At 38.4% G+C, this 12,708-nt stretch overlaps 1 protein-coding gene across 1 annotated transcript; it reads right to left on the bottom strand.

Moving 5' to 3' along the window:
- Positions 1 to 3,535: 3,535 nt before the first annotated feature.
- Positions 3,536 to 5,163, bottom strand: LOC130871881 (resistin-like gamma). The gene is made up of 4 exons (XM_057765564.1): positions 5,101 to 5,163; positions 4,782 to 4,933; positions 4,246 to 4,326; positions 3,536 to 3,705 (listed from the first exon to the last, which is right to left on the bottom strand). Exons 2-4 carry the CDS (start codon positions 4,906 to 4,908, stop codon positions 3,578 to 3,580), a joined length of 336 nt encoding a protein of 111 aa, XP_057621547.1. The 5' UTR covers positions 4,909 to 4,933; positions 5,101 to 5,163; the 3' UTR covers positions 3,536 to 3,577.
- Between the last annotated feature and the right edge of the window lie 7,545 nt (positions 5,164 to 12,708).

The raw sequence follows: 12,708 nt of genomic DNA, 5'->3' as shown, positions 1-12,708 counted from the left end.
AGCAGTAAATATATGATATGATGAAATATTACTGGTTGTCATCTACTTACTCAGCATGGCATTGCTCTCAACTCGTTCTCTCTATGGGAGAGTAACAGCAGCACACTTCCCACTTCCAGACTGAAAGACAACTGCCATAGCACGAGGCATTATCTTACTGATCAACCTAAGAAACAAGGGTCTTGGACAATTTTGAGCCTAGTTTTTCTTTCTTTACTTTTAAAATTAGCATATATTTATTGCATATAGTGATGAATTTTACTATGGAAATTTCATTCAAATGTGTTATACATTTAACGATATCTGTCCCTACTCCCAAAAGTCGAGACAAATATCCCTGGGTTTTTTTGTTTGTTTGTTTTTGCTTGTTTGTTTTAACTTCAAAAGCAAACTCTCAGAAACCTGAAGCAGATTTCTCTTATGGTCTGACTTAGGTGACCCACTAGTCTGTAAAACTTCACCTTATACAGAGATGATTAAGAAACAGAATATTTGGCCAAGAAAGGTGTGAGTTCCATCATTGTATCTAGTATATATTTATTCTCCTAGGCAAAATACCTTATAACCATGAATGAAATCAGAATTTTGTTAGCACACAAGACAAGAAATGGGTCATAAAGTCATCAACTATTTTAACCTGACCTGCAGAGTCTTACTTCTGCCTTTGCTATTGCTAACCTCTGATCTCCATCTTCTATATTTTCCTTCTCAGAGGTACTGTCTGAAAAATATGTATTTTATTTAGAGACGCTTTGGGACTCAGGCACCTGTTAAAACAGTATCTGTTGCTGTATCGTCAGGACTGTGATAGAGGAAGCGTCATAGAAAATAAGAGAAGCCGACCTGGAGTTAGAGTTGGACTTGTCCACTTATTAATTAGTTCATGCAGGGTAGGAAGCAGGAGGGTGAATGAAGTGTATAGGAACACAGATGTGGCCAAAGTGAAGTGAGCAAAGGTCATAAATGAATTTAGAAGACTATTCAGGGGCCAGAGCATTTGGGAATTTTGTTAGCCTTGGTCAAATAAATAGGATATAATTTTTCTTTTTCTTTTTTTTTCTTTTTTTCCCACTTAAAGCCTTTTCTTTGTTTTTTTTCTTTTTATTGTTTATTTATTTATTAAAGATTTCTGCCTTCTCCCCACCACCACCTCCCATTTCCCTCCCCCTCCCCCATCAAGTCCCCCTCCCTCATCATCCCTAAGAGTAATCCGGGTTCCCTGCCCTGTGGGAAGTCCAAGGACCACCCACCTCCATCCAGGTCTAGTAAGGTGAGCATCCAAACTGCCTAGGCTCCCACAAAGCCAGTACGTGCAGTAGGATCAAAAACCCATTGCCAATGTTCTTGAGAGTACTACTCAGCAGTGAAAAACAATGACTTCCTGAATTTTGCAGGCAAATGGACGGAAATAGAAAACACTATCCTGAGTGAGGTGAGCCAGACCCAAAAAGAGGAACATGGGATGTACTCACTCATATTTGGTTTCTAGCCATGAATAGGGGACGTTGAGCCTATTATGCGTGGTCCTAGAGAAGCTAATTAAGAAGGTGAACCCAAAGAAAAACATTTAGGCGATGAAAGGAGACAGAGACAAAGACCCACATTGGAGCACCGGACTGAAATCTCAAGGTCCAAATCATGAGCAGGAGACAGAGCACGAGCAAGGAACTCAGGACCGCGAGGGGTGCACCCACACACTGAGACAATGGGGATGTTCTATCAGGAACTCACCAAGGCCAGCTGGCCTGGGTCTGAAAAAGCATGGGATAAAACCGGACTTGCTGAACATAATGGACAATGAGGACTACTGAGAACTCAAGGATATAATTTTTCATGTAACGGAAGCAACTAGAGTAATGGTTCTTACCCTTCCTAATGCTGTGACCCTTTAAAACAGTTCTTCATATTCTAGTAACCCCTATTCATAAGATTATTTCAATGCTATTTCTTAACCAATTGTACTACTGATATGAATCATAATGTAAATAGCTCATAGATGACTCCCAGAGGGGTCATGACCCATAGGTTGAAAATAACTGCACGTTAGTTAGAATAAAGAAGTTAGTGAAATAAGATAGTGTGTGGTCTATTTTATGTTTGAAAATGCTCACTTGAATTGCAGTAAATAAGGACATTGAACTAGGATTCCAGTGATTAACAGTCTACCAGTGAATAGAACTTTTGAAAAACAATAGAATAAGTAACTAATAAGTAGATTGTTGCTATGGAGAGAACAGTAAAGGGCAAAATTAAAGTCAAGGGCAACCAATGACTCAGATAATTACCCCCTTGGCTTTCACACATATCTGCATCTCTGTGGAAAACTGAAGGGCAATCTGATCACCGTGAGTATATTCAATATATTAAGAAGGTTGCTGTGAACCCTTATGACTGCTAATATAAGGGCTGACATGCCTAGTAACTCTACTCTGCCCTTAAAATATACCAAACTGTAAAATAAAGTTTTCTTTTCTCAGTAAAAGAAACTCAAGATGCCTATGTCTCTATCTGCCCTTGATCATTGATCTTCTCTTCCAGGAACTCCAAGTTTTAGCTTTAGCTGCACTGGTTGCAGCAATACAGTATACTTATGAATATATTTTTAACTAGGGGATATAAGGTCTTCTCCCTTAGTTTATATAGTCACAGCTATATCACATCATCTAATTGAGTTTCTGTTTTTCATAGTTATTAGCTTTGAGAAATCCACTGTCATTATTAAATAGACAGGGAAAGAATATTCATATTATAGTGATAGTATATTTAAATTCCTCTTGAGTTGTCAATATTATTTAAAATCATTTTCAGAGTTGGTGAAAATCTATTCCCATAAAGGACTCAAGGAATTAGACATCAACAAATCAGACAATCCAGTGAAAAATGGGGTATTAATCTAAACAGGGAATTCTCAACAAAGGAATCCCAAATGGCAAAGAAACACTTAAAGGTGATGGCACATGTTTTTAATCCCTGCATTTGGAATGCAGAGGCAGGTGGATCTTTGAGTTCAAAGCCAGCCTAATCTACAGAGTGAGTTCCAGGAAAACTAGGGCTACAAAGAGAAACCCTGACTTGGAAAAACAAATAATAACACTGAAAAAAGGTTCACTATCCTTAGCCATCGGGGAAATGTAAACCAAAATGAATCCGAGATTCTGTCTTAACGTGACAGAATGGGTAAGATTAAAAACTCAAGTGATCGGTCATAGTGATGAGATGGGAAGGCAAAGGGAATATTCCTCCATTGTTAGTGGGAGTGAAACTTTGTATAGCCACTTTGTAAACCAATATGGACATTTCTCAAAAAAATTGGGAATTGATCTACCTCAAGACCCAGCTATACTACTCATAGGCATATACTCAAGGGGCGTTCCATCCTACCAAAAGGACACTTGTTTAACCATGTTTATAGAAGCTTTATTCATAATAACCAGAAACTGAAAACAACCTCGATGTCCCTCAATAAAGAATGAATAGAGAAAATGTGGTACATTTGCACAATGGAGTATTACTCAGCTCTTAATAAAATAACATCATGAAATTTGCAGATGAAACTAGGTTCTCAGCCTCCTCATTCTCAGGCCAGTTGGCAGCAGCGGGCAGTGGTCCAGTCCATGCCTGAGCACTGACAGTGGCAGGTATTTCCATTCTGGACATCCCATGATCCACAACCATAGCCACAGGCACAACCAGTGACAGCCATCCCTGCAAGGTTACATGAGACACAGACATCAGAATCTTTAGACTGCAAGAGATAGAAGATCCCTAACTGTCCTTTTATCTTCCGAGGCACATGGGTGGATCTAGGTTTTTGCAGGGCATAAAGCTATTCAAATTTCAGAATTCTCTTCAAGCAAATGAAATGCAAAAATTACTTAAACTGAAGGACTTGGAAGGAGGAGTTTCACAGCCATTAAATTGATGGGAATTTCACCCTTGTTGTGGTCTCCTGCCCACTAATATAGGAAATAGATTAGGAAATGAATAGAGATTAGGAAATAAATTGTCCATGACTGGACAATCGAGGAGCAAGAAGGGCTGGCATGTGGGACATCAAGGAAGAAGTGGCAGGAAGAATGAGCCCAGAGGCCTTCATAACCTCCTTCAGGTCACTGAAAACTAGAAAGAGACTATGGCTCAGCTCCATGGCAATATAAACCTGAGTTAGGATAAGGTGGTATTTGGAAATTGATGGGGTAGACACAGGGACACCATATTCACAAACACCCCTTGAGGAGTACTCACCAGCGGGACAGGAGGCTAGTTTGCCTCTAGCCGTGACACTAGTGCAGGACAAAGACTTCGTCGCAGTGAAGGGACAGTCATCTGAGTAAGAGGAAAATGTGATGTTATACATGATCTCTCTCACAATTCCCTTTAAGTCCTCTTCTATCTCGGCAGCGTCACTGTTTCCGTAATTAGTCCACTCACTTTTAAGATCAGTTCCTTTATTTGTGACAAGAAAGAGTAAAGTATACTTACCTCTGAAGTGGCCGTGAAAATTAAATGAACTAACTAAAAGCTTAATATTATACCTGTTTCATTATGCATTCACAAATTACAGGCCTAGCCTCCTTTTCTTCATCCTCATCAAGAACACTGAGTTCTTACCTAAGAGTTCCAAAGGGTTGAGTACTAAGGAAATCCCTGACTAGGAAGGCAGGGAAGAAGTGGACTGAACAGAGGCTGCGATCTTAGAGTGGGATACAAAGGACTTTAGGTTTTATGAACAGTCTGCATGAGCAAGGATTAGCCTATGGTTTCTACTATTCATCCTTTACCTCCACAGTGGAGAAGTTTCTTGATCTTTTTCTCCAGGAGCGAGTCTAAGGTCTCCGCAGTATTCATTGGAACCATGAGCTGGAGAAGGGAGATGAAGATGAGAAGGTAACAAGTTGCAGTCTTCATCCTGTTGAAAGTCAGTGTCCTTGGGCTGGAAGAAAAAGGCAAAGAAGATGAGATCTCTGAGCTCTGGCTTGGCTGTGGGGGAAAGGATATATTCTGGAGAGAGTAGGGAGGGAGCAGCACAAGTCACCAGGCTGTAACTGTGTTCGCTGTTTAGAGAAGCAGAGAGGGTCCCCACAGTGCTGACTGACTCACCAGAAGCTCAGGAGTGGTTCCAGGGCCTGAGCAGCTGAGACGCTTTAGTACGCTGTGGGATTGTTGACCTGGATACACAAATATATACAAGAACACCCCAATGAGGTAAACACTTTCAGTATGTTTTGACAGCCCGGATGTCTTGTATAGCAATTTCCTGTGAATTAAGACAGTTGGTTAAAGTACAAACAGTGAATTTCTTGAGATTGAGGAAGTAAAGCCTCTTCACTTATGTGATGAAGCTGAAATAAGATTTTCCTCCACAAACTTATGGGAGAAGCAATCAGCTATTGACTCTGTTTAGCTGAACAGCCAAGTCATGATTCTTGGCCCATGGAGGTTCCTGGAAAACCTTGTAGAGGGCTCTATAGATGCAGCATTAGGGAATCACTACTATTCTGGTGTGAGCTTTTCAGTGATAGAGCTGCATTCAAGTTGTCTAGATCCTGAAATTAATACACACACATGCACACAAACACATGTGTGCATGCATGCACTTAAAGCGACAGACACAGAGAATGTGTTCTGTGTCCTAAAAACAAGTCTTAAACAGCACACTTGGCATCAAAATTCAAACAGGAGAACCAGAGTTGTTAGGGAAGAGAGGGTGCATGTCTCTCCAATGGGTTCTAAGTCCTTTTCCCACATGGGGGAAGCATACCTGTTGCTACATCGGCAGTAGTAAGGGGCTTTGTGTTGGGTGATAAAACATGCAATCAAGGCTGAGCTATCTACCCAGTGGGAAAGTCTGGGTAGGAGAGATTTAAGTGGAACTGTCTTCCTTTAAGTATTATAGAGTAACATCCCTTTTCAATAAATGGGGTCTGCTGTGTGAATTCAAAATGCTATGAAATAGGCTAAAGATTTAGAGAAAATTCTATGGTCCTTGAGAGCAATAAGTAAGGAAAGAGAGTATATACTGTAGTGGGGTTGACAAACTACTGCTAAGTGTAATAAAAAGTACATCTACTGTTAAGATGGCAAGTCAGTAGAAATTTGCTTGTGGAAGGGAGAAATTACAAAGTAAAAGGAATATATACCTGTTATGTTTTGCATGAGCCCTTGTTTGGTGTAAAAATGGTCTTATCCACTTCTTAGAGCTGGCAAAATGGAAGAGAAAGAGAGTTCAAGTTAGATTTGTACTAAAGATCCCTTCATGGTATCCAAATACTTAAAATCCAAGGAAGAGTCAGATAGTCAAGAAAAGAAAATAATAAACAAAGTAAGGATTACAGAAGTGATGACCAATGCCTAGTTCACCTGGTAAAATAGGACCATGTCCACTCAGAAGTTAAAAAAAACCAAACTCAAGAAAACTTGATTCATCAGCAACCCCAAGACTGTTACAGGGCATTAGCGGCATTTTCTATGTCCCTTGGTGACAAAGGATCCACAAGAAATTGAAAAGTCTCTAGCAGACCTACATGATTCTAGACCAGCAAATAAACTGAGTTTATAAACATGTTAAAGCACTCAGGAAGAGATGAGGAAAGGAAAAAGCAAGTGATGAGTCATGGTCAGGTTACTAAAACGCAAGTGTCATAAGTCCCTGGGGGGGGAGGACTGATAAAAAGCCAAATACTGTGCTTGTGGCTTTTTGAAAGGCTTTAAAGCCCAAGCAAAGGTTACAGGAGTGAAAACAGGAGGAGTAGAAGTGATCTCCTCTACACCCCATGCAGGGGAAGGCAAAGTCATTGGATGGAAACCACCAAGCCGCTTCTCTGACTGCAGTTGAAGGCTGTAGAAGGCAAGTGGAGGCCTCTAGCCAAATAATGAATTCATGGGTCTGCTATGAAAGTACAAGTTACTTAGATTTTGATGGTATTAAACCCAAAATTATATTAATGCATGAAAATCCCAAAAAGCAATAGGTGGATGGATCTGGGGGGAAAATAGTCCAAGTGAAAAGAACCAAGCTGGTCCTAGGTGTGGGCAATAATTCCCCTAGAGAAAATTGTACTAAAAGGTATGCTGGGAATAGAACTTGTCCAACTAATATGGGGCTCTCACTGATGCCAGGCATGCCGGATGGACAGACAGTGGATGTGGCCAGAACTGTAGTTCAGATCAATAGTCTATCAGCCCCTGGGTGTGGTATAGCTAGGCATGTAAGGTGCTGTTTCCCCTTGTTCCTGGGACAAACTAATTTGAAATGTCCCCACCAAGGCTTTGGGCATAAGGAAATCCATGGATGTCTCATTGAGTTTCTTCAGTAGAAGGAAGGCTAACAATTCTATTAGATATTACAATACCTTAAGACTGTATTAGATCTTGCTGACACATTTTTTTTTTAGCATTTACTTACCTACTGGCCATTAGAAACAACTTTAATTTGCCTGGAATGGTCAACAGTAGATATTCATAGCCACAAAGTTACTTTCACAGTTACATTCTTTACTGTGGGATGGTGCACTGGGTCCTGGCTGTGTCCTGGTGATAGTCCTCTATAAAAAAAAAAAAAAAAAAAAATAGTGTGATCATGATGCTAATCTCTGAGCATTTTTCAGATTAGATAAAATAGAAAACCATTCATGTACCTATAAAAATACAAGAGTAAAAGCTGAATCCACACAAGGTACAATGGCTAGACACAGTTGTAAAATCCTTGGGAGGATTATCGTCCTGTATGAAACATATAATAGCTAAAAGTTATTATTAAAATCCTACACTATCCTATACCTGTCATGTAAAAGATCTGCAGGTTTTCTTGGAGCACCCAAGATGTTGGAAGAGTCCCATTTAGCTCAAGTAGCCCACCCTTTGTGTAACTTGATATACAGAAGAGTGTGATATAGGATTGGTCTGAAATGAATCAAGAAGCATTTGAATAAGCTAAAAATCTTATACAGCATGATAAACAGCTGTGTATCCTAACACCCCAGTAGTCACACATAAGCTGATTCGACCCATGAGGAAGTGAAGTGAGTCTATGTAATGCCTGTACCTTCCAGCAAGGAAATTAAATATACCCTCATGTATGTGGACACAGCTACAGACCTAATACAAATATTTCCATTCAAGCGAATAACAGCTAAATCCATAATCAAAGTTTTATTCAGCTCAGTTTTATGTATAGACACCCACAAAAGATTGGCTTGTGTAGTCATATTATAAACACTGATATACAGAAATTGACTGAGACAACCAAGAAAAACAGTACTTCTGCAAGCCTTACAACCCTTCCGGGCATTGGTTAATTTTAAAATAATATTGATTATTAAAACAATAGCTAAAGAACTTGGCAAAAGAAGACGTCCTGTATTGGGTAAAAATGACACTTCCATATGTTATTAAATAGGAATCAAGAGGTAGGAAAACAGTCTGAGTAGTTGGCTAGAGAGGTCTCTGAGTCCCCATCACTACAAAAAGCATTGCCATTGCTGTTGTTTGCAAGAAAGAACAAGATGGTAAGATTTTGCTCTCTGCGTGGCCAACCTCCTGAAGCACGGGGTCTTGAATGCAATCCATGGAGTTGGCAGAAGCTAGGACGTTTCTATCTGATGGGGTTAGGAAAAAAAAAACTCCCACATTCTCTTCTTGGCTTCCTTCTTTATTTTTGGTTCTCTTTGTGTTTTTCCTGTGTTCTTTCTACTATATACTTTTTTTCTACAGCTTTTACACCCCAACAAAGTTTCAGGCAGTGTAGGACTTACAGCGTTTTTAAAGTGAATGATTATAATGAATACAGGTAAAAACATGTTTTTCGTCTCCCTAACATATTAAACATTAACATTACAGGTGAAAATCAAGTTATCCCCAAAAGCAACATACATTCATACCCAACCAACTTCTTATAGATTAACTGTGTGGGCAAACAAGGTCTTTTTGTCAGGTTTTTTACTGGCAGGCTACGTTTTGCAGTTTCAAAGAAGGGGCCAATTACTGTATTAATTATCTTGAATGATAACCTTATAAGGAATCTTAAATGAATCACAAACCAAAATTTTATATATGAAAAAGAATCAATCAACTCTACTTTAAATCCTTAGGTTACATATTCACTCATTAATAGTATTTTATATGAGGAGATTGAGGGCAGAAATGTGTATATGGAATTAATAATCACCTTTGGTCATCATCTGATTTTAGCAAGAAAGGTACATCAGCCAATGATAATTGGCTACTTTGTTCTTGTTCTCTGACCTTAACAAGTTCCGCACTCAACTATGTATCTTTCAAAAACATTAGATTATCTTCTTGAGTTTTGTCACCGCAAAGCTGTTTAACAAAAATTTCTCAGTCTAACTTTGTTATTTTCAAATCATTGTTTTAGGTGTTATGCACTCTGAAACCTGTGACCACATCTCCCAACATTAATGTTAAAAGAATTTATACTAGTTGTGCTACTGGGACTCATTTTTTTCTGTTTCTTTTATTTTTTATTTTAATTATTTTTTAAAACAATCTTGTCTCATTTTACATACCCATCACATTCCACTCTTTCCCCTCTTCTCACTCCCCCTAACTTCCCTTCATCCCTTCTTCAGAGAGGGTAAAGCTTCCTATGAGGATTCAACCTAGTCTGTCACATCACTTTGAAGCAGAACCTCCCCACCCTCTGTCCCCGTATCTAGGCTGAGAAAACTATCCCTCTAAAAACAATGGACTTCAAAAAGCTAATTCAAGCGCTAGGGATAAATCCTGGTCCCACTGCCAGTGATCCCACGGACTGCCCAAGCCACACAGTTGTCACCCACATTCAGAGTGCCTACTTTGGTCCTGTGCAAATTCTCCTGCTTGTGTCAGTGAGCTCTCACTCGCTCAGCTCAGCTGTTTCTGTGGGTATTCCCATCATGGTCTTGACCCCTTTGTTCATATTATCACTTCTCCCTTTCTTTGACTGGTCTCTAAAAGCTCAGTCCAGCCCTTAGCTGTAAATCTCTGCATCTACTTCCATAAGTGACCCCAAAAATTCTATCAGAGGACTCCTACAGCTGATAAACACCTTCAATAATGTGACAGGATACAAGATCAACTCAAAAAATCAGTAGCCCGGGCTGGCGAGATGGCTCAGAGGTTAAGAGCATTGCCTCCTCTTCCAAAGGTCCTGAGTTCAATTCCCAGCAACCACATGGTGGCTCACAACCATCTGTAATGAGGTCCGGTGCCCTCTTCTGGTCTTCAGGCATACACACAGACAGAATATTGTATATATAATAAATAAATAAATACATAAAAAAAAAATCAGTAGCCCTCCTATATAGAAAATAAATGGGCTGAGAAAGAAATCAGAGAAACATCACCCTTTGCAATAGCCACAAGTAACATAAAATATCTTGGGGTAATGCTAACCAAAGAAGTTAAAGACCTGTATGAAAATAACCTTAAATCTTTGAAGAAAGACAATGAAGAAGATATCAGAAAATGGGAATATCTCCCATGCTCTTGGACAGGTAGGATCAATATGATAAAAATGGCAATATTGCCAAAAGCAATCTATAGATAAAATGCAATCCCCATCAAAATCCTAAGACAATTCTTCACAGATCTAGAAAGAACAATACTCAACTTCATGTGGAAAAAAAAATCTGTACAATAAAGCAACTTCTGGAGGAATTGCCATACCTGACTTCAAGCTCTACTATAGAGCTATAGTAATGAATACAGTTTGGTCCTGACATAAAAACAGACAGGTGGCCCAAATGGAATTGAATAAAAAATGCTGATACTAATCCACACACCTGTGATCACCTGATCTTTGACAAAGAAGCTAAAGTTTACAATGGAAGAAAGCATCTTCAACAAATGGTGCTGGCATGACTGGATGTCAACATGTAGAAGAATGCAAATAGATACATACCTATCCCCATGAACAAAACTCAAGTCCAAATGAATCAAAGACCTCAACATAAATCATACACTCTCATGGAAAAGAAAGTGGGAAATACCCTTAAACCCATGGGCAAAAGAGACCACTTTCTAAATACCAGTAGCAGAGACAATGGAGACACTGAGAGTAACAATTAATAAATGGGACCTCGTGTCAGAGAAAAGGGTTGGAAAAAAATAAACCAATCAAATGGACCTAAGAAACAACCTGGTGTAGCTATACTAATATCTAACAAAATAGACTTCAAACTAAAATCAATCAAAAGAGACAATGAAGGATGTTTCATATTAGTCACAAGCAAAATCCATCAAGAGGAAATCTCAATACTGAACATCTATGCCCCGAATACAAATCACCCTCATATGTAAAATAAACACTCCTAAAACTTAAATCATACATTAAACCCACACACTAATAGTGGGAGACTTCATCTCACCACTGGACCGAGTCTGTCAGACAAAAAAAAAAAAAACAAATCAAAAGAGAACTAAGGGAGCTAACAGATGTCATGACTCACAGTAACTTAATAGACATCTATAGAAGATTCTATCCAAACATAAAAGAATATACCTTCTCTCCACACCTCATGGAACTTTCTCAAATATTGACCACTTACTAGGTAACAAAACAAATCTCAACAGATATCAAAAAAAAATTGGAACAACCCCATATACCTTATTAGATCACCATGGATTAAAATTAGAATTCAACAGTAGCATTTATTCTAGAAAGCCCACAAGCACATGGAAATTAAACAATCCTCACCTGAATCATCAATGGGTCAAGGAAGAAATAAAGGAAGAAATTAAAAACTTCCTAAAATTCAATGAAAATGAACATACAACATACCCAAATTTATGGCACACAATGAAAGCAGTGTTAAGAAGAAAGTTCATAGCACTAAGTGCCTACATAAAGAAGCTGGAAAAAATCCCAGACTAGTAAATTAACAGAACATTTGACAACTTTAGAACAAAAAGAAGCAAACTCAGCCAGGAAATAATCAAATTGAGATCTGAAATCAACAAAATAGAAACAAAACAATACAAAGAATCAAGGAGACAAAGAGTAGGTACTTCAAGAAAATCAACAAAATAGTCAAACCTTTATACAAACTAACCCAAAGGCAGAGAGAAAGAATATCCAAATTAACAAAATCAAAAATGAAAAGGGAGACATAACATCAGACACAGAGGAAATCCAGAGAATCATTAGGTCATATTTTGAAAACCTATACTCCACAAAATTGGAAAACTTAAAGGAAATGATCAACTTTCTGGATAAATATCACTTAGCAAAGTTAAATAAAGATCAGATAAGCAAATTAAATAGACCAATAACTGCTAAAGAAATAGAAACAGTCATCAAAAGTCTCCCAACCAAGAAAAGCCCGGGACCAGATGGTTTCAGCTCAAAATTCTACAAAAATTTCAAAGAACTAATATAAATACTCAAATTATTCCACATAATAGGAACATAAAAAGAGCCAAATTCTTTTTATGAGGTTACAATTTCCCTAATATGAAAACCACATAAAGACATTACTAAGAAAGAGAATTAGAGACCAATCTCATGAACATCGATGCAAAAGTACTTAATAAAATACTGGCAAAACAAATCAAAGAACATATAAGAAACATCACCCACCATGATCAAGTCAGCTTGATCCCACAGATGAAGGGATAGTTCAACATATGAAAACCATATAAACTGAAAAATAAAAACCACATGATCCTCTCATTAAATGCTGAAAAAAACTTCAAAAAATGCAACATTGC

Source organism: Chionomys nivalis, chromosome 3, assembly GCF_950005125.1.
Source record: "Chionomys nivalis chromosome 3, mChiNiv1.1, whole genome shotgun sequence".
Classification (NCBI taxonomy): Eukaryota; Metazoa; Chordata; class Mammalia; order Rodentia; family Cricetidae; genus Chionomys; species Chionomys nivalis.
The sequence above is the reverse complement of the archived record's forward strand: the minus strand, read 5'-3'. Positions and strand labels throughout refer to the sequence as shown.